We start from the raw sequence: 23,329 nt of genomic DNA, 5'->3' as shown, positions 1-23,329 counted from the left end.
TTTTTGCTGGGAAAGATTCTCCCTGAGCTAACATGTGTTGCCAATCTTCCTCTTTGATTTTTTCTCCTAAAAATCCCAGTATACGATTGTATGTCCTAGTTGTAAGTCATTCTAGTTCTTCTGTGTGAGCCACTGGCCCAGTATGGCTACTGACAGATGGGTGGTGTGGTTCCATGACTGGGAAGTGAACCCAGGCCGCCAAAGCACAGCATGCCGAACTTTAACCACTAGGCCATCAGCGCTGGCTCAAGCCTACATTTTTTTAAAAGTGAGAAGGCCTCCTCCACACTGAGAGGCTTCAGGCATAGAAGATCCTAGAGGATTTTCAAATTCCAAGTTAATATTCTTTTTGTAATAAAAAATCATGTAGTAATTCACTATGCCTACACATGATCATCTACTCACTTTTTTAATAGACTGCTCCTGGAGATTTTACACATAAATGATTAAAAAATTTCAAAGAGCTAGTTTTCACAGATGACGGAAGGAAGGAAGGAGGAGATGCATACCTGTATGTATCCATCTTTTATAACCTCCCTCATTCTCAAAAGGGTTTAACGTGACTCAGTGAATGTTTATAGGTCATGTTATATTGCACCGGATCTACAGGTCAGAATTCTCATGATTGTAGGTTTCACGTATACCAACAATGAGGCAACTTTCCTAAATCAGTAGGGCTCAAATGACACCACGACCTTACCATGCAACCACACACAAAACACATTTCGGAAGAATTAAGGAGTTCTAAGTTTTTAAAAAAATCCAAATGTTAAATAAATGGAAGAAAATTAAAATGAACGTCCTATCTCTGGAGGAAATGTTTTATGTGGTAGGAGGAATAAAAAAGGAAAAGAGGGGGGCTGGCCCCATGGCCGAGTGGTTAACTTTGCATGCTCTGCTGCATGTGGCCCGGTATTTCGTCAGTTCGAATCCTGGGCGTGGACATGGCACTGCTCATCAAACCACGCTGAGGCGGCGTCCCACATGCCACAACTAGGACCCACAACTAAGAATATACAACTATGTACTGGGGGGGGCTTTGGGGAGAAAAAGGAAAAAAAGAAAATCTTTAAAAATAAAAAATAAAATAAAAGCACAAAGTTCTTTAAAAAAAAAAAAATAGGAAAAGAGGGCTCAGCCCCGTGGCTGAGTGATTACGGTTCCATACACTCTGCTTTGGTGGCCTGGGTTTGTGGGTTTGGATCCCAGGCATGGACCTACTCCACTCACCAGCCACTCTGTGGAGGTGTCCCGCATACAAAAAAACAGAGGAAGATTGGCACAGATGTTAGCTCAGGGCAAATCTTCCTCAGAAAAAAAAAGGAAAGGATACACAGATTTCATTCATTCATTGAACACATTTTTTGAGGAGTGTACTAGGTGCTGGGCATTGATGAATAAGATAGTCTCTTCTTTCATGGAACTTACATTCCAGAAGGTGATGACAAACTCTCTAATTCTGACAACATAAATATTTTACATTTTAAACTTTATATATAAAACCACAAAAGTAAAAGGCAAAATCCCTGAGAAACTTCAGCAAATACAAGTGTTAACATCTCTTCACTACACAGTTTATACAAATCAACATAAAAGAATGTTAAAACTCTACCCAACAGATAACTGGGTAAAGACTGTGACCAGAAATTATGCAGGAAGGACCACAAGCAACTGGTTAACAAATAATTAGAATGTGTATCGTCAGATCAGATTAAATTAAAGTAACGAGACACCATTCTTTTACTATCAAGTTAACAAATATTTTAAAAAACAACGATTAACAAGATTTATACAGATTTTGTGAAGTGGACACTCTCTTGATTGCTGGTGGAGATGTAAATTAATGTAAGACTTTTTAAAAAGGTTTGGCAATATAGATCGAGAACCTGTATGTAATCTCTATTCTAGTAAATCCCATTTGTGATAATCCACAAAAAATGACTCCCACATTTAGAAAAGACTCTATGCATTGAGTCTTATCATAGCATTAGTCTTTTGATCTGAATATTCAGTATCATTGTCCTTGCATAACAAAGTTGTGAATGTGAACAAAAGTTGTCGTAACACAAAAGAATTCTCCCAATGAGCTGACCAGTTATAAAATGATATTCTATTCAAACATCTTTCCCTGCTTAAGACTGGCATTCACCATTGCAGACCAGTCAATGTCTTTGTGACTCAGTTTCTCTCCTTCAATATTAAATGATATTCAACAATACGTTGCAAATAAAATGCAAATCCATTTCAAAGTGAAAATGCAAATTTAACCAAAAAAGGGCAAGATTTCATGAAGTTGATAGAAGTGATGGAGAAGTGCCTAAATCACAGGAAAAGTCTTCGGTTGACCAATGAGGATCTGGCAAAGTTAGATTAGTTAAGAAGAAAGAAGAAAAGACAAACAAGGATTGTGACACTCTTTGCACTTCAGTAAAGAATGATTTAAAAAAGAAAGGAGATGCGCTTGGGAAAACTGATGAAGCTTCAAATGTTTTCTCTAAAATTTGTCCTCTGTGATTTCAGTAGAATGTCAAACATGAAGTGAAGGATGTCACTATACTATCACAAAATATTGTCAGAAAAAATAAACTAAAATCAACGCAATTTCCTTTTTTAATCTGAGAATTAGTACAGAGTTGCAATTGTAAGATATTTTCATAATTTTTAGTTTAATTTTTTTTAAAGTCCAAACCAAACTTTACTGACTGCTCTGAAATTCTGAGTCCATTTAAAGTGACTTCACCTTAGTAGGTCTTTTTTGTGGATCAAGTTATACTTGGATAATGAAGACTCTTGTATATGGAATAAGTGAAACCGAGAATAACCATCAAAAGGGGAAAAGTTGAATAAATTATGATGCAATAACTTGGTTGTTTATCCAGTAAAAATAATGTTTAAAAGGATTTCAATAACATGAAAGTGAAACATATGCTAAGTGAAAAAAGGATATGAAATTGTAGTGCGCCAGGATCAAAACTATGTTTTTAAAACTGCAGAGAAAAAAAGGGAGAAAGTTAACATTATTGGTTGCATATGGTTGATGAGAAATTTTTAAAAGATAATTTTCTATATTTTCCAATTTTCTATAATCTTATTTTTAATTTTTACTCTAATTTAAAATTTTTAAAATATATTTTTACTTAAATTTTAAGACATTTTATTGCATTTATAGAGAAACATAGTTTAAAAATCAGGTGGAACCAAAAGCTTTATAATGAAAAACAGAAGACTTTGGTCTCACCCCTCTCCAATTTCATTCCCTAAGACAAGTGTTTTTAGGTTTTTGTTTTTAAGGGTGTGTGACATGCAGTACAGGATGGCGAGCACACTGTTTCACTGAAATAACACTACACTGATTTTAAGAGTATGGATAATATCCATAAAAACTTCTTTTACAAAACATCTTTTACACATATGTCTTGGGCACACACGTCTTTGAGTAGGTGCTGAAGAGCCTAAGACAACTATTTTTAACTCTTAGCTGTTCTTCTGGTAGTTATCTTTTTATCACTAAATAGTATGTTTATATTGTTATATCTTAATTTATATTTTAGAAATGATCTATTGATGGCTTCCTGGAATAAATGGAGATATGGCTCTCTTGGTTTATCCACCATTCCTCTCTCCTCATCTGCTCAGAGTACCATTTTAAATCACTAACCAATGTCTACAAAATAAATATTATTCCCTGCAGAGGCAAATTTCTTGTCTTGCACAGTCAGTCTTTTGTTTTATGTGGAGTTAATTAGTGCCTTGTTTTTTCACTTGCACATTTTGCTATGCATATTTTCTTCATTTTTCCCATCATACCAGCTGTTCAGAGTCCCTTTTTCCTTAGAAACGTTCCTTCTGGAGTTCTTCAGTCTCTTTCTCAATGTGGACTGGTTTCTTTCTCAGCCACTGCACAGTGAGTCACCTGGGACATCTTCTAACTACTCTCGCAGATTAGATCCACTTTCTCCCAGGTCCCATGCTCTCCTCTTTCTAGGTTTACTTCCTTGTTATGCTGTATTTTATCACCAGTAGCATCCTTAAAAAGGGTATTCGGGAGGTAATTTTCATGAGTTTTGCATGTTTGAAAATGCCTTTATTTTGTCTTCACAATTGAGTGATAGTTTGGCCGAACAGAGAATTCTAACTTGAAACTTTTCCCTTTTTCCTCTCTCTGTGGATACTAATTGGATTTAAAGGAAAAAAATCTTGCCCTTCTATTCCCTGCATTCTGTTTTCAACCAGGTTTCCATCCTTCTGCCTGTCTATCTCCATCTCTCATTCATGTTAGAGGCGTTTCTCACTTGCCTGGTGGAAGCTCAGGTCTGCGGCTGAGATACGTGGACTGAACTGAATGGCGAGCCAGTCTTTTTCCTGGGGTTCCCTAAATTGTCAGGATGTGGTTCTCTTTTCTCTGGGCTCACTGAATTTTTCCCAGGATAAATTCCACTAATCTTTTGCCTGAGGGGCGGATGTCCAAAGGCCAGTGTTCCACCTTAGGAGAGGAAAGGTGGCCTCTAGACCTAAATTTCTCTGTATGCACAGTTTCCGTTAATTCCCTGGTATCGAACCCTATGCCTCGCCTTCCCTTCCCTCCAAGTCCTGAGCCTCCCTGTGACTCTAAGAGACAAACAGGCTCCCATCCCCTCGGCATCCCCCCTGCCTGCTTTTTAGCCCTTGGCTTTCTCTTCTTTCTATGGTCCAAAAATTGGTGAAGTCTCTTGTCTGCCGATGTTTCTCTTTTTTTTTTTATCCATGTGGATTTATTTATTCTTCTACTACCATTTTATTGGGATTCAAGAGGGAGAGGAGATTGATCTATGTGGCCAGTTACCACATTGCACAGAAATCATGTATTACTTTTAGAATAGAAAATACAAACTTTAAATTCAAATAGCTATTAGGATCATAATTACATAAAGCAAGGATATTCAAATTGCAAATTATCAGTTTATCCCACATATACAGGAACTCCATCTATTTAACATTCATTCTTGTAGATTTTCTCTGAAACTATGCTACTTCACATTTATGGCAAAATTGGATCCTTTCATAAGAATCAACGGACTTATCTATTTTATAAGAAAACGTCTGTGAAAATTCCCAACATAGGAACTCTTTGTAAACTTTATTTTTTCTTATTTTGCAAATGTTTTTTTGGAATTATCTGGAGGCTAATGTCTAAAAATAAAACACATTGATTTCTGCATAGAATGAACAGTTAGTGATGACATAAATATCTAAATATTGGGACTCCTTCTCACATTTTTCCCTCTTTTCAGTTCCTTTCCTTGATCCCAGGTACCTAATTCTTGTTGTCTCACCTATATTCCTAGGAGGATGCTGGGGGAGGAAAGAGAACCTAATAAGTCACTAATACCTTAGTATGAATTGGATCAATATATTTCTCCTTCTAGGAGCTTTTGCATTTAAAAGGGGATAAGTTACAAGGAGAAAGTCCCCCCAAAGATTTTTCGACAGTTAAATCAAGAGTGACACATGTCTCATGTCTCATCTCTTACGCTCTCATCTCAAAATCCCACCTCTGGACCCTCCGGCATTGCTGCAGTGAGCAGGGGAGTATAAATACAAAATTCCCTTCTGGGGCCCTCCAATAAGGAAGGCCTCATGGAAAAGCCCTTGGATCCCGAAGCTGAGAGGACAACTAGTACTTGGGTTTCTTTGGTTAGCACATGGGCTCTCAAGGGACAGGGATGGGTGTCCCTTTCCTCATTCAAGCCTTTTCTTCACTCTGCCCTTAGCTCCTTCCTCCACCTGGTCAGCATTTGCTCAGAAGCTTACAAGTGAATGTTACCAGAAAGTTTTAGAGGTGGCTGCTGGAAGGAAGAAGTTACATGTGCTTCCATCAACAGATAATATGAAACTTGAGCCGTCAGTGTCTAATTTTGGGTGCCATATTTAAAGCTGTGTGTGCTAAGCCATTTCGTTCCACACTAGTCAGACACATGCACTGTGAATCAGGGACTCTCGTTTAACATGTGTAGGTTTGTGTGTGCTTCTATGTGTACATGTTGGTTGGGTTATTGAGCTTAGAGCATCCCCACCCTTCAAGAGGGCAGGGAGAGCACTGAGAGAATGTCTCATTTGTCTTCGAATGCTCAACAATGCCTACCTGGCAGAGAGCTTCACACACATAACCACTGAAAGAAGATTTTCAGACTAGATGAAAGAACTTCTACTGAAGTCAGCCAGACTCCGTGGAGCCCAACTTTTTACAAAGAGGCTTTGCTGAGAAAAGATTGGAAGTTCTAACATCCTAAAGGTATCCCAGGGAAAAGATCGGCCAATTAAGAAAAGCCAGAGTAGCAAGGCTCCCAGTGGGAACCTAAGCTGCGTCCATCCACTGTAAGGGACTTAGATGATCAGGGCCCAATAGGCAGGCTGGCAGCCCTCCTACGAGAGAGAAGCCTCCTTCATATGAACCTCCCACTGCAAAGGGGGTTAGGCAGGCCAACCTGGCCCCATGAGCAAGCCTCAGGCATCAGTGGGGAATTGTGACTCCAGAGACAGCACAAAGTCTGCCGCTTGGATTTGACCCCAGATCACCTCTAAACGTCCAAAGACATTAAGTCACCTGATTGTGCTCACTCACTAGGCAGCACAGCTTAAAGCCCAGGTTTTGAGGTCACCATAGACTGGGTCTAAGTCCTGGCTGTACCTCTTAATAACTGTGTGACCTCAGGGAATTAACTTCAATTTCCCGACCTGTCAAATAGAGATGATAACTACTACCCCTCCAAGTTGCTGTGAGCATTAAATGAGAGGCTATGTCAGTCACGGAGCACTGTGCCTGGCACCGGAAAACACTCGATGAATGATGGTCATCACCAAAGCCGACCCTGATAAAGCAGTTGATTCATAAAGTTTCTTCCAGCTGTAAGAGTCCTAACAGGCCCGTGACTATGACGTTAATTTCTAGAACAACTAGATTGAATGATAAAATCAATCAAATGAGTTTTTCAGATAAAGGCTGAATGGCATATTAGAGTGGTCTAAGGATTGAATGTGTTTATCTCAAGAAGATTTGAGATCATGTTCCCCTAGCAAGCATCGTTTCTTCACCAAACTCACACTGTGCGCCACCGTCTCCCACTGCTGGTATCAAAGGAGTTTGCTCTCTGCAGTTTATAAGCTTGTGGATCTAAACCAAACCCACAAGCCTGCTCTGGGAATGCGTGTTTAGAACAGACATGAATCACAGCCCTGGGCTATTTCTTTGACTCGGAACATTTTCCATGAAAGTATTCTTTTCACTTTGTTGAAGGACAGGATGTTCCAAATCGGTGAGACAGTTTTATTTTTAAAATGGAATGGATGAGGTGACATCGATGGAAATGGCAGAATAGGATCTCCAAAAACCTTCTCCTCCATAAAAGCAATGAGAACAAAGGCAAAAATGGTCAGAAGCAACTGCCTTGTGCTATTTCCCATATCAGGCTGCTTATCCTGCAAGATGCCTAACCTGAATTAAAGCAAATGATTTTTAATTGAATCTGTCTTTACTAACAGTAAACAAATCATTTGTAACTCACGGGATTCATTTAAAGCATATATTTCAAAGGAAATACAATATCACCCAGTGGAGGGGAAAAAAAAACCTGATGTCTTGACTACTTGCTGCCAAAGCCAACTGTATGCATGCATTTATCTCTGTTCCTCTCCATCAAGTAAATAGGGCATAACTATCTCCTCCCCTTCACAATACACACCTGTACACACAAACACGCACATAAAGAGCCAAGAGAAGCGACAACAGCCAATAGAGATAAGATAATACTGGCAACTGGCTTATACCCCAGGCGGGACGCCAAAGAGTCATTTTGAAGCAACTGATGTGTCCAAGAGATCAAGTCTACAGATGCAGACATTTATGGGCTACTGAAAGGAAAAGCCAGGTCCTCATTCCATCAGTCTATTGTGAAATCGACCTGGAAATAATCCTCAGCTATATTAATTTCCTGTGGCTGCTGTAACAAATTACCATAAATTTGGTGGCTTAAAACAACAGAATTTTATTCTCTCATAGGTTTAGAGGTCAGAAGTCCAAAATCAGTGTCACTGGGCCAAAATCAAGATGTCGGCAGGGCCATGCTCCCTCTGGAGGCCCCAGGGCAGGATCCATGGCCTGCCTCTTCCAGCTTCTGGTGGTGGCTGTCTTCCTTGGCTTGTGGCCACATCACTCCAGGGTCTGTGGCCACACTGCCTTCTCCCTCCTCAAATCCCCCGCTGCCTGGGTAACCCAGGATAATTTCTCCCTCTCAAAGTCCGTAATGTAATCACATCTGCACACTTTCTGCCATAGAAGGTAATGTTGATAGGTTCCGGGGTTAGGATGTGGACACATCTTTGGGGGACATTATTTAGCCCACCACACCACCCACAAACAGAAAGTTTTCAATCAGACTTTTAGTTTCTCACATTTAAGTGTTAGTGAGATCAAAATTTTTTCACCTTTATTGGATATCTGAATTTCTTGTTTTATGAATTGTCCACTCATGGCCTTTATCTGTTTTACTTTTCTATTGATGTTTTTTCTACATTAAGAGAATTTTGTTTATTTATTTATTTATTTTGAGGAAGGGTGGCTCTGAGCTAACACTGCTGCCAATCCTCCTCTTTTTGCTGAGGAAGACTCGCCCTGAACTAACCCCGTGCCCATCGTCCTCTATTTCACGTGTGGGACGCCTGCCACAGCATGGTGCGCCAAGCTGTGCGTAGGTCCACACCAGGGATCTGAACCCCGGGCTGCCAAAGTAGAACGTATGAACTTAACCTCTGTGTCACCAGGCTGGCTCCAAGAGAATTTTAGATAAGACCATTAACCCGTCACATATGTTGAAAATAGTTTTCCTAATTGGCGTTTGCTTATTAACTTTGTTTATAGTTCTCTGATATACAAAAAAATTAAAACCTTATGTAATAAAATTGAATACTTCTTCTCCTTTGCAATTCATCCATTGCTAGTATCTCAGAAAATCTGCCTTATCCTAAAATTAGGTGCACGCTAATATATTTTCTCCTCGTTTTATGGTTTTAAAATTATTTAATTCTTTAATCAATAAGAAATTTATTTGAATATGTGGTATGAAGAATATAACTTAATTTTTCCAAGGTATTTAATCAATTTTCTAGCACAACATATCTCTTCCTGGCGCCAGCCCCGTGCCTAAGTGGTTAAGTTCATGCACTCCGCTTTGGTGGCCCAGGGTTTCGCCAGTTCGGATCCTGGGCACGGACATGGCACTGCTCATCAGGCCATGCTGAGGCAGCATCCCACATGCCACAACTAACGGGACCCACAACTATGAACCAGGGGGCTTTGGGGAGAAAAAGGAAAAATAAAAAAATAAAATCTTAAAAAAAAAATCTCTTCCTTTCCCTACTGATCTGTCATACTATCTTTATCAAATATAAAAATCTCTTATGTTCTGCGTCTGTTTCTGAGCTCTGTTCAATTATCTCAATTTCTCTTTCAGATGTTCACTGTATGTCTTTTTTCCAACTGAGTTTCTAGTTACAAATAAACAACTATAATCTATCTAACCACTCCAAAATAATTTCATATTTTCTCATTCTTTCAAAATGTTTATATAAATAACAATTTGTCTTTTGGCATTCTAATGATCAGTTGTCCAAAAGAGTTCATTTTTATCATAACACATATACATGTATCTGGAAATTTTTAGAAACAGGAAAGTATTTTCACATTTGTGAAAGGAAAGAAACTAGAGACACTTTCCCTTTTCTGTTGTTAATACAACGATCTATGGACTCTCTCTGATGACTTAACTAATTAGTTAATTCAACAAATACTATGAGTCAGCCATTTTTCTAGGCACTAGGTATACAGGACAAAAACTCCAGCCTTCAGAAAGCTTACGTTCTAGTGGGGCAGACAGATACAAACAAGAAAGGTAAAAACTTAAATAATGTATCAGACAGTGATGAACGCTATGGAGAAAATTAAACCAAGGATGGGGGGGCCAGGAAATTCTGAACAGGTGACTAGAAATGACCTCACTAAGAAGGTGATAAGAGTCAAGACCTAAAGAAAGTAAAGGAGGGGGCTGGCCCTGTGGCCAAACGGTTCAGTTAGTGTGCTCCGCTTCAGCGGCCCAGGGTTTTGCCGGTTCGGATCCCCCTCGGACATGGCACTGCTCGTCAAGCTATGCTGAAGGTGGCATCCCACATGCCACAACTAGAACGACCCACAACTAAAAAAAATACACAACTATGTACTGGAGGGCTTTGGGAGAAAAAGGAAAAGTAAAAAAAAAAATCTTAAAAAAAAAAAGTAAACGAACCTTTATTTTTCTTCTATAACTTGACACAAATGGATTATTTACATTGAAATCCCTAGTATATCCTCAGATTTATTTTATTTATTTATTTATTTTGAGGAAGATTAGCCCTGAGCTAACTACTGCCAATCCTCCTCTTTTTGCTGAGGAAGACTGGCCCTGAGCTAACATCCATGCCCATCTTCCTCTACTTTACACGTGGGACACCTACCACAGCGTGTCTTTTTTTTTTTTTTTTGGCCAAGCGGTGCCATGTCCGCACCCAGGATCGGAACTGGTGAACCCTGGAGAAGCAGAACGCCCAAACTTAACCGCTGCGCCACCGGGCTGGCCCCTTCAGATTTATTGATTTAGTTTATCCTAAGTCAGTTACACCAATCATTCATTACTTATCTACTACAATGAGCAAAATGTTAATCTTGATATATCAAAAGGAATCATTGCATATTTTAAACATCAAATACATCCTGAGTTAATTGTCTACAATATACTTACAGGAGTGAAGCAGCCTGTTGGAAATCTCTGAACTGAAGAACGAAATACAAAGCTCCTATATTTAAAAAAAAAAGATATGATTTGCTAAATCCATTTTTTAATGTGAGGATCTTTATTAATCTATTCCCTATCTCTCACTAAATATTTTAAAATGCTAATTTGGATATGATGGGCATAAAGTAGGTTTAAAAGCCATTAGTATTGGTTGTTAAGTGTGTAAATAGAAAGGCATGAGTGCAATTATTAAAAGCAACTTAATAAGTAGATAATTACCTGGAAGCATACTTGGGAACTGGAGCAGGAAGTAGCTCGTATTGCCCTGGTGAAAGCTCAAGTGACTACACAGAATGGACAAGAACACCAATCATAGATTAATACAGGTCTTAAATACACTTTATTTTATTATCTGTCACTCATAATCCTTTATTTTATGACCATATGATACTATATAATTTATTCTCTATTTTAATAGGGAAAAGGTACATTTTCAGAGGTGGAGCTTCAAAGTGTTCAACAGATATTCACTTTTCCTGGTGAATTTTATGACAGTAGGCCTGAGATTATATGTAGAAAAATGCTATACAACTGATCATATTTTAAGTAGACTAGATTCAACAAGTCAATTTAACCACCATTTAGTGAGCTTGCTCTGTGGGTAAAGAACTCTGCTACGTGTGGTAGAAAATACAACAGTAAGAGAGATATGGTCACTAACCAGCAGGGGTGAGAAGGCACATACATAAACAATTCTAATATAAAACACTATATCAATGCTCAAGAACAGATTTGGGGGTTAGGGAGGTTTGGAGGGTAGGAAGAGATTAAATCCAACTGGGTGACCCACAGCTAACATTGCATACTCAGTGGTGAAAAGCTAAAAGCTTTTCCTCTAAGATCAGGAACTGGAGAGGTGTGCTCACTCTCCCCATTCCTATTCAACATAGTACTGGAAGTCTCAGCCAGGGTAATTAGGCAGGAAAAAGAAATAAAAGACACCCAAATTGGAAAGGAAGAAGTAAAACTGCCCTGTTTGCAGACAACATGATCTCATATATAAAATACCCCAAAGACTCCACCAAAAAACTGTTAGAATAAACAAATTCAGTAAAGTTGCAGGATACAAAAAAAAAAAAAACACAAAAAAGTCAGTTGTGTTTCTATACACTAACAAAGAACTATCTAAAAAAAGAAAGTAAGAAAACAATCTCATTTACAATAGCATCAAAAACAACAAAATACCTAGGAATAAATTTAATTAAAGAGGTGAAAGATTTGTACACTGAAAACGACAAGACGTTGAGGAAAGAAACTGAAGAAGACACAAATAAATGGAAAGATATTCCATGTTCATGGATTGGAAGAATTAACATTGTTAAAATATCCATACGATCCAAAGCAATCTACAGATTCACTGCAATCCCTATCAAAATTCCAATAGCATTTTTCACAGACACAGAAAAAACAATTCTAAAATTGATATGGAACCACAAAAGACCCCAAACAGTCAAAGAAATCTTCAGAAAGAAGAACAAAGCTGGAGGCATCACACTTCCTGATTTCAAACTATATTACAAAGCTATAGTAATCAAAACAGAATGGTACTAGCATAAAAAGAGACACATAGACCAATGGAATAGAACAGAGAGCCCAGAAATAAACCCATGCATATAAAGTCAACTAATCTTTGACAAGGGCACCAAGACTACACAACAGGGAAAGGATATAGTCTCTTTAATAAATAATATTGGGGAAACTGGATATCCACATGCAAAAGAATGAAACTAGATCCCTGTCCTATACCACTCACAAAAATTCACTCGAAATGGGCTGAATACTTAAATGTAAGACCCGAAATGATAAAACTTCTAGAAGAAAACATAGGGGAAAAGCTCCTTAACATTGGTCTTGGCAATGAGTTTTTTGGATATGACACCATAAGCATAGGGAATAAAAGAAAAAATAAACAAGTGGGACTACATCAAACTAAAAAAGCTTCTGCACAGCAAAGGAAACCGTCAACAAAATGAAAAGGAAACCTAAGGCAAGGGAGAAAGTCTTTGCAAACCGTGTAACTGATAAAGTGTTAGTATCCAAAATATATAAGGAACTCATACAACTTAACAGTAAAATAATAATAATAATCCAATTTAAAAATGGGCAAAAGACCTGAACATTTTTCCAAAGAAGACATATAAATGGCCAACAGGTACATGAAAAGGTGCTCAACATCACTAATCATGAGGGAAATGCACATGAAAACTACAATGAAATATTACCTCACACCTGTTACAATGGCTGTTATCAAAAAGACAAGAGATAACAAGTGTTGGTGAGGATGTGGAGAAAAGGGAGCACTTGTGCACTGTTGGTGGGAATGTAAATAATTAAATAAAAAATAAATCCAACTGGGCGATGTAAAGATGGTAAAGACAGTGAGATCTGAGTAGGGTTTTAAGGAAGGCGAGACCTCTTTGAGGGGAGAGGGAGGGTATTCTAAGAGACTATCTCTCTGCCCATTGTCAAACTTGTTGCAAACTACCTGGGTGGCTCCATTGTCCCTGGGTCTGTGGTTATTAGCCCAGAGGTACACGAAGTAAGGCAGGGTCAGGAACTGGAAAGCATAGAGAGTGGGATGTGTGAAGGAAGGGAGGGAGAGAAGGAAGGAGAATGAGAAGCCAGAGGAAGACTGTCCGGAGTTCCAGAACTTCCTACGTTGAAGGAGCTGGCAGGGAAGAGTTACATTACAAAATCCTGGGAAGAAGCCTTCCCAAAGGGAACAATTACCCCCCACCCACTATTATTTTAAAATCAGATTTAAAAATACAATACTGCCTTTGTTGAAAATGAGGCATCCGTACCCTGGCATTATCTCCCACATGGGAGTTCAGCTATGATATTTCACCCGGCAGTAGTCTCACATATTAACACACAATTTTGATCACAGAGGGAGCTTTTTGTGGATATAGTGATAACAACAATAAATACAAATTTTATGATGAAATACACATATTGCCTCGATGCACTTGTGCCTTGTTAATTGCTCACTTGACATAATAAAGACTAAGGAAACACAGATATTTTTTATCATACCGTGGAAGTACAGAAATGTATTTTAAGCAGGGAGCTTTTTGGGGGGCTGCCACATTCTGTTTCTTGACTTTGATGATGGTTACATGGGTGTTTGCTTTCTATTACTTTAAATTGTGCACACATGTTTTATGTTCCTTGCTCTCACTCTTGCTCTCTCTCTTCCTCTCTCTCTCATGCACATATATGCACATACATAGGAGGAGAAGGAGAAAGACAACTGAAAAGTGAAAAAAAAAATCCTTAAAGCAGCTGTTTATTTATCTATACTTGGCAATCACATACGGTTTTTGTAATGAAATACTGACGGAAAAACTCTTAGACAGCATTAGTCTAGGAAAGAAGATTGGTTGCCTGTGGCTTCTATATTTGTCCTACTTGAAGTCGCCTTTTGAGAGTTTAGCCTCAAAAAGTATCTGCTAAATGAGCCAAATTTGAGGGTCACTTTTTTCATTTAAATGCACAATGAATTGTTCTCTCTTGTCTACGTTTTGCTCTTTATTATCCCAACATTGAAGTCTTGAGTTCCCTGCAGTGTTACTTGCCAGCCCTTTTCGGGCACAAGGTTTCTCTCTGCTGATACCTCACTCACTGGAAAACCATCCTGCTGAAAACTCCTTCAGCCGTTATTTTACCGTGGAGCACTTTGCAAGTTAACGTCTCTTCAGAGGTCATCATCACAGCTATAAACACAGCTAACAAAGATCAATGAACCAGCCAGGTTTTCTCAACTTCAGTCTCCCAATCAGCTGTTCAAGGCTGTCTTTTGAACACAATAAAATGGATTCTTTGCTTCATTCTCTTTGATTCATTCATTCATTCTCTAAGTTTATAGGGGTGACTTTCAAGCCCCGCTACCTCCTTTTGACATAAAACAGATACTGAGGAGTGGGAGAGGCAGAATCATCAAATTTGTTTCATTTTATATGAGCTTGCAAGGCAATGCTAACACTAACCTGGATAGAAGTTTGAGGCAATTTTAAATGTTATTTAATTGTGATTTTCATTGAAATGTTCCCTTTTAGGAAGTGAAGATGGTTCCCCATCAACACATACAGATTTACCTTATTGTTTTTAATGGTTGCACACTTCGTCATTGTATGGATGCACCACTATATAATTAGTCTTCTAGTTAAATAAAATTACAAACAATGCTGCAGTATTACGTATAAATATCTCACTGTACTTTCTTTTTTTGACGAAGATTAGCCCTGAGCTAACTACTGCCAATCCTCCTCTTTTTTTTTGCTGAGGAAGACTGGCCCTGAGCTAACATCCGTGCCCATCTTCCTCTGTTTTATGCGTGGGATGCCCAACACAGCACAGCTTTTGCCAAGCGGTGCCATGTCCATACCCAGGATCCGAACTGGCGAACCCCGGGCCACTGAGAAGCAGAATGTGTGAACTTAACCGCTGTGCCACTGGGCCAGCCCCTCACTGTACTTTTGTAAGACCATTTGTAAATTCCTGACAGTGGAGTTATACTACATGCATTCAAAATATTGCTACGAATTGCCAAACTGTAACAATTTGTGTTCATACAGTGTATGAGAATATCTGTTTCTGTATCCCCTTTGCTAGTAATGGGTATTATCAAACTTAAATTGTTGATCATCTGACAGGTGAGAAATTGTATCCAGCTGCTTTTGTTCCTTTGTAATTATTACATTATTAGTTGAAGTCAAACACCGCTTTACGATTTTTAGTAACTGGTATATTTCTTTGTAAACTTCTAGTTCATATCCTTTGCTCATTTTAAAATCAGAATGTCTATTTCAATTGGATTATAAGAGAACATGACCCATTTTTACCCTTTGATGCAAGAGTGTTGAAGCCACACAGTTGGTGGTTGGCGTTTTCTTGAAACTCTCTTGCATCTTCACAATGGTAGCTCACTTCTCTCCTTAGGGTTGACTGACCTTGTCACTACTGCCCCTCTGGCTACAGACTGGGGCAGAGCCACCACCTTCACCTTGTCCCGTTCATTGTAGGGAGACTCTGGCACCAACTTAGCTGACTTCAGGTTGTTCTGAAGTTCCCCTAGCATGTTGATTTCAAGCTTATACTTTGAACTTTCCCATTTAAGTCATTTGGTCCATATTTCCAGTTGGAAACATTAACAGCGCATTTAAAACGGCAGTGGACTTATACTCTGCAAGGTGGAGCTGCATTACAGAATCACTTTTCTGTAGGGCATTTTGGCAATGCATCTCAAAAGATTTAGATGTCTACATACCCTTTCCCCAACAATTCCGATCTATGATTAAGAGCAGGAAATGGTCAAATAAATTAGGACGTGTCTGTACAGTAGAATACGATGCGGCTATTTAAAATGATGTAGAGAATACATGATGGCGTGGAAAAGATTCATAATATATTTCTAAGGAAAAAAAAGTTCTGGTTTCTGCCAATGTCAGGCTATGTTATTTGGATGAAGAACCTTTCCACTGCAGATGATAACTAACAGAAATGAAGGATAAAATATTAAAAGCAAGTAAGGGTTTTTAAAAAGATATGAAGTTGCTTATAAGATAATAAGAAATTATAAGACCCCCCCAAACCAAGAGATAGCAAGAAACCAGAGAGGCAAGTAGCCCAGTTTTTCCCAGAGGATATTTGCTGGTCCAGACTAAACTCAGCAAAAGAACAGAGCTGGATATGAGGGAACTTCAGAGCCCTAGAAGGATCCGGAGGTCAAAGCCTGGGCCCATCAATCATGGTGGTCTAATGGGAGTCCTATGCACAGGAATTGGAGACCCTAATAGGGCACTTCCTGAAAGTAAACCCTCCCACCTCGCCCCAATGCTAAGGGGACGCAGAAAGAGTTGTCCTGGTGCTAAGTAGAACTGGGAGAGGGGGAAGAAACCAATGCTTGAGAGAGGGTAACCATGGGCTGGTCCCTTTCAGGGATTCCAGTCCAAATGTCCGTCACTCTAGTGATCTAAGAATACATAAGTAGTGCATTTCAAGTGGCACCAGGCTGGCTGGTCCCCTAAGTATTAGCAGAATCAAAAGCAAACCATCTGTGAAAGAAAACACTTTCATCTTGGGCCTTGGGGAATTCATGAAGATAAATTTTCAGGAGCAATGAGCAACAAACAGTCAAAGATACTCATACATACAAGGAAACAAATTGAGTAAAGCCCAGTCAGATTTCAGATATTGGAGCAATTATGAATTCATTCACATATTCAACAAATATTAACCCGTCAGACACTGTTCTAGAGGCCAAGATGGAACAGTGAACAAAACAGATAAATATTCGTGTCCTCATAAACCTTCATTCTCATAGGAGAAGACAGACAACAAAAATAAATGCAAAGTGCAGGTAAATTCTACAGTATATTGATTGCTACAGGTACTAAGGAAAGAGAAACAGGAGCAGGTAGGGAAGGTCAGGAGTGTCAGGTGGTCAACATAAATGGGGCTGATGGAGAAGGTGACACTTGAACAAAGACTTGAAGAAGGAGAGGGAGTGAGTCATGCTGATATCTGGAATAAGAACATTCCAGAAGAAGAAAGATCCAGCGCAAAGACCTTGAGGTGGGAGTGGCAAGTTCAAGAAGCAGCGAGGAGGCCAGTGGGGCAGGAAAAGAATGAGAAGTGGTAAGAGATGAGGTCACAAATGAAGCCAGTTCACAATAAGCCTGTTGACCCTGAGAACAACCACTCTGAGACCACACCCACTATCACAAAGCCTTAACCCAGTGTTCCTCAATCAGGAGTGGGATTTTTGCTGTTGTTGTTGGGGGTTTCTTGCCCCCCGGAGGACATTTGGCAATGTCTGGAGACAGTTTTGGTTGTTATAACTGGGTGCAGGGATTGCTAATGGCCTCTAATTAGCTAATGGCATCTAATAATTATCCAGGAATGCTGCTAAGCAACCTACAAAGCACAAAACAGCCCCCCACAACAAAGAATTCTCCTGTCCAAAATGTGAATAGTGCCAAGGTTGACAAACCCTGAATTAGACACACAGATGGAGAAGTCAAAAGGCAGCTGGAGATAAAAGTCTGGAGATCCAGAGAGAAGTCTGGGCAGGAGATATAAATTTGGAAATCACAAATAGGTGGTGTTCCAAGCCTTGAGACTGAATGAGATCGCCAAGGGAGTGAGCGTAGATGGGGAGGAGGTCTGAGTGTCTGGGGCCCTCCCGAGTGAAGAGGTCAGGGAGAAGCAAACAGGCTGAGACGAGAAAACAAGAATGAGGATTTGGGGGGGGGGGGGGGGGGGGCGGAGTGTCAGGGGTTTGGAAAGAAGGGAGACATGAGATAAAGCCACCCAGGAGAGTGGAAGAGTAAACAGGCTAGGGAAGTCCATTCAGTGCCCACGTGAGGTGAAGAATTTAAAATGAGACCAGTCATTCAGCTACATGGGTACAGGTACAAAGTTCCCAGACAGTTAGATTTAACCAGGGTTGTCGCTTTGCCAAACAAGTAAGATGAGCCATCAGAGACAAGGGAATCGAGGGCATGTGCAGGGACTAACTAATGATTAACTATGGAATTCCAGATTTGCAAGGAAGGAAAACATCAGAAAGCTGAGAGGTACTGAAAAGGTGGTGGGATCGATGGATTATAGACTGGGGGAATGGAAAAATTGTTGGGATTGGGATACTAGAGTGTGTAAGGCAGATTAAGAAAGAGTGATCAGGGGCCAGCCCAGTGGCGCAGTGGTTAAGTGTGTACGTTCCGCTTCAGCAGCCCAGGGTTTGCCAGTTCGGATCCCTGGTGGAGACATGGCGCCACTTGGCACGCCATGCTGTGTTAGGCGTCCCACATGTAAAGTAGAGGAAGATGGGCACGGATGTTAGCTCAGGGCCAGTCTTCCTCAGCAAAAAGAGGAGGATTGGCAGTGGACGTTAGCTCAGGGCTAATCTTCCTCGGGAAGAAAAAAAAAGGGGAAAGAGTGATCAGAGTGGGAGGCATGCAATTGAGATTATGGAAGGTTGAAATAATTGGTGTTGAAAAAATCTAAGGAGTGAGTTGTTGAGGTAGAGGAGAATTCAAGAAACTGAGAAGCCAGGATCTACGGGTGTACTGAAATCATGACAGTAGTAGTGGAAAGAGCGACAGGGAGCAAAGGGAGCTAAAATCATCCAGAAATAAGGGGGAGCAAACCAGGTGTTAGTGGATGACTGCAACATTGGGGGAAAAGCAGGTCATAAAACTATAAATATGGAGAGACATATAAATATATAAATATATAAAAAACATATAAATATGGTCCCACTTTTGTACATATATTCTATGAAAAAAAAATGCTTCTCTGTTAAGAAAAAAATTATTGTAAAAATTGTAGGGCCATCTCAAATAATCTTTGGAAAGAGGCAGATATAGATGAGCACACACACACATACACACATTGAAATGTGCATAAATATATACATGCATATATATGATGAGATTCTTTGATACAGATTCTCCAGTTGAGTTACATGCTTCAGAATAAAGGTGTTAAAAATAGTAAAAACTTTCTTACAAATAAAAAGCAGCACTAATAGGTATAAAGTGAATATTCTATTAAAAATTATGAAGCTTGAGAATGTTGTTTTATCTTAATAAATAACAATAATGTATACTATATTGACTTCAAATTCAAATTATTTTACTGAGTTCTGCTTTTAAAAAACCAGAATTACGAATTTTGTTGGTGAACAATGTTACGCCTGAATATCTCTCCTCTTGTGAATGTACTATCATATACCTTTGAAACATAAAATTAGGAAAACATTTAATTCTTCCAGTTTCTGGAGCTCAATCCTTTGTGGGAGGTGGGGAGAGAGAGGAGAAAGAAAAGAAAGAAACAGAAAAAGTATGTTTTCAGAAGGTTTTATCCATCCCTCTGGGTAAGCCAAATTCTTTTGGTCTTTTAAAGCTTTAAATTTTGCTTGATAGCAACCTTCCATGCTTTCTTCTTTCAACAGTGGGCTTTGGCCTACCCTCAGAAACCCCTAAGAGCAAGAAGAGAGGAAGCAGAAGGGAAGTAAACAGAGCAGTGGATGAAGAAGAATGATTTTGCAGTGGAGGCGGCCAGGACGATTTCACACACAGCGTGGTTACCAGATACCCGGCTGCAAAAGTCTAAGTGTCTGTCATTCATCCACTGAAGCCAACAGGACAAGATTTACCCAGTGAACATTTATCATTCTGTCCTGTTTCAAAGCTGTAATTTGCAAAGCAGTAGGAAGGGTTTACCTGTTGGATACGACATGTACTTGTTTGGCTGAAATTTTCTGGTCCATCCTAATAACCACAACCCCTTGTATTTCATTCAACCTTCAGCTGCAGTGCATTTCTTCTCAGATTATCACAATGTTCTGATAAGGTTGGGAAGACTGATACTATTACTAGTTTCACTATAAATGGGAGATATTAAGGTCCAAAGTCTCAAGTAACAAAGTCCAAGTCAGGACTCTGTCCCTTGAACAGGCCTTTGACAATGCTATGCCCCTCCCTTGAAACACCTCCCTCAGATTCCACCCATCCAAACCCTGCTCCTCATTCAAGGCCAGAGGCACAGGGTAAACTGGAAAGAGCACTAAATATGGGCTCAGAGCCCTCAGTTAAAAGTACTGCCTTGGGGCTTGTCCCATGGCCTAGTGGTTAAGTTTGGTGCACTCTGCTTCAGCAGCCTGGGTTCAGTTCCTGGGTGTGGACCTATACCACTCGTCAGCAGCCATGCTGTGGCAGGGACCCATATATAAAATAGAGGAAGACTGGCACAGATGTTAGCTCAGGGCGAATCTTCCTCAGCAAAAAAAAAAAAGTACCACCTCACCTACTCAGTAGCTATGTGCTCTGAATAAGTTACTTAGTCTCTTTTCACCTCAGTTTTCTCCCTGTAAAATGGGGATACCATCTGTTCTGCCTATTTCAGAATGCTTGGGAAGAACACCTAAGAGAATATATGCAGAAGTTCACAGGAAACTATTAAGAGCCACATAAATGTCATGCATTATTCAAGGTCCAGCTTGCATCCTACTTAGTCCAGGGAGCCTTCCAGCCTTTCAGTCCAGCCTACACTGAACCCTCCCCCGGCATTTCCTACTGCACTATTTATCTCAGCACTTGATATATTTGCTCTTGTATTTTACTTACATCTTCCTTCCACAGAACCTGGCACAGGGCTGTAAGCATAGCAGTGCCTGTATTGCCAAGGTGATGAATGAACTGGTGGAGCTGAGAGCCGAGTCTCTACAAGAAATTTTTGAAAAAGTTTCCCTATGGTATACAGTTGTATTCACACACTAATAAGGGTACTACTCACCAAAAGGCAGAATTTTCTTTCTTTTATAAAGATTGGCAACTGAGCTAACATCTGTTGCCAATCCTTTTTTTTCTTTTTCTTCTTCTCCCCAAAGCCCCCCAGTACATAGTTGTATATTCTAGTTGTAGGTCATTCTGGTTGTGATATGCGGGACGCCACCTCAACATGGCTTGATGAGCGGTGCCATGTCCGCACCCAGGATCCAAACCGGCGAAACCCTGGGCTGCCAAAGCAGAGCACACGCACTTAATCACTCGGCCACGGGGCTGGCCCCAGAGTTTTCTCTTTAAAAGAAGAGAATACACTGTAGACAGCCGCTTGAAGACACCAGAAGCAGGGCCTGACCACAGAGAAGATCCCAGAGGCTCCCCAAATCAGGGGAATCCTGCCAAGTGTCCCCAGAGAGAGAATTTTCCCCCATGGACCCTCCTTGGGTTAGAGAGGCCTCACAGGGAAAACTCTTGTGCATATGTTTGCAAATCAGGCAGGCCGTATTTGATTTCTGTAGAAAATAAGGCATCCTAAAGGTTTTCAATCTCTCCTGGAGAAGACACATTGTAAGTATATAAAATATTTTCCTCAGGTGCTCTTGGTAGCTTTCCCACAAAAACCCAGCTGCTGGGAGCACTTTACCTTATCTTTGTAAACCAGTGTGCTGGGGCTGGGCCGTGGTTTGTCCTTAAACGAGTAAGTGGCCATCTGCTTCTTTAACAAGTCCAAGAAGTCAGGAGGCATGTACTGGGGAAGGTCATTTACTACCGGATTGTTTCTTTGCACAAGAGGTGGTTTTCGCCTTCCTTCGTTTTTAAAATTGTAGGTTGCTATCACCGGATTTAACAGGGATTCTTCAATAAAAGTTTTCAAGTGGTAAGTGCCAGGGATAGGAGTACTCTGTGGAAAACCGACATCGTTTTTCAGATCAGCATGTAAACCCGTAACATCTCCTAAAGCCTCATTCTCAGAAGGATCACGCCTAAGCAGCATTGTTCTTTGTCTTAAAGGTTAATAAAATTCTATCAAACATACTAAACACTCTCAAAAGAACAATATTTCAAGAGAATCATGATTATCCCCTTTCTGAGACAACTGCTGAGTTACAGCAAATGGGTTATAGCCATACTTGAAGCTTTAACTTTTTAAAAAGTAGCTCCAGAGGTACTTAAACTGGAGATTCAATTTGACTATAAATCTTAGGCCTCTAGTGAGACCACTCGGGATTAAGTTTCTTGACTAAATGGAAGTTATCCTCCTTCTGCTCAGTAGATACTACACGCTCCTTTCTCGCTCTCAAGTGCGCAGCTAACAGATGCTAACATGAGACTGCAGATGAATTGGCAGAGCCTAGGGTCTAACTGGACCAATAAGAGGTTTGGTACTTTCAAACCACAACCCAATGTGGCTGAATGGCCAGACCCGAAAGTTTAGTCACTGCTGCTTTTGTGGCCATCCTTCATTGAGCATTCAAGCTCAGTTCCACCATTAAAATCAGTTCAATTCCAAGAAGGCTTTGGCCCACGGGCTCCCTGTGTTATTGAAGGGTGTTGAGAGAAAAATATTTCTGCAATACAGAAACTATGTGTCTTGAGAGGGGAAACATCTGGTCATTTTTCTTTCATATATTACCATCTTGTTTTTATACACTGGCCATGTTAACAGAAGTTATCATAGGCTCTATGCCATCCAAGTAAGAGAAAAACTGAAACCCAAACACCTTTCCAGAATGTATGCTTTTTCTTCCTTGTGTAATCTCACCACCATCATAAACTAAGCTGATCTTATCCAGATACTCTGTGAAGTAGCTAGATTTCTAAAGTTTTACTTTTCTAAGCTTTTAATGCATTCAAAATTTAAAGTTAGTTTCTCATTCATATGCTGATACTAAAATTATAAGTATGAAATAAGGCCTACGTAGATTTGAATGACTGTTTTCTTAGAAAACTTTTTCTTTCTAGGAAGAAAAGCAACTTTTTTGTAAAAAGAAAAACAACTTTTCTTACAAAAAGTGTTAGTGACTTAAAAGGTAAGACTGCTTAAAATATTAATGAGAAGAATAATGATCTAAGTAGGAAAGAAAGAAATGCACATACTGTTAAAGCCGTTCTCCACCATCCTTCTCTTTCCAAAGATGACGTCTTCCGGGTTAGTTTCTATTAACAAACATAAAATAT

At 39.7% G+C, this 23,329-nt stretch overlaps 1 protein-coding gene across 1 annotated transcript in view; it reads right to left on the bottom strand.

The window, feature by feature from the left end:
• The window catches only part of STPG4 (sperm-tail PG-rich repeat containing 4), a 51,116-nt gene that overhangs the window by 21,769 nt on the left and 6,018 nt on the right, over nt 1-23,329 (bottom strand). Inside the window, exons 2-5 of the mRNA XM_070512141.1 lie at nt 23,249-23,308; nt 21,795-22,052; nt 11,079-11,143; nt 10,806-10,860 (exon numbers count right to left, since the gene is read on the bottom strand). Of these exons, the coding sequence (XP_070368242.1) occupies nt 10,806-10,860; nt 11,079-11,143; nt 21,795-22,052; nt 23,249-23,308 (438 nt within the window). The remainder of the gene's footprint in view (nt 1-10,805; nt 10,861-11,078; nt 11,144-21,794; nt 22,053-23,248; nt 23,309-23,329) is intronic.

Source organism: Equus asinus, chromosome 6 (genome assembly GCF_041296235.1).
Source record: "Equus asinus isolate D_3611 breed Donkey chromosome 6, EquAss-T2T_v2, whole genome shotgun sequence".
Taxonomy (NCBI): Eukaryota; Metazoa; Chordata; class Mammalia; order Perissodactyla; family Equidae; genus Equus; species Equus asinus.
Note: the sequence above shows the minus strand (reverse complement) of the source record. Positions and strands in the feature narration are given on the sequence as shown.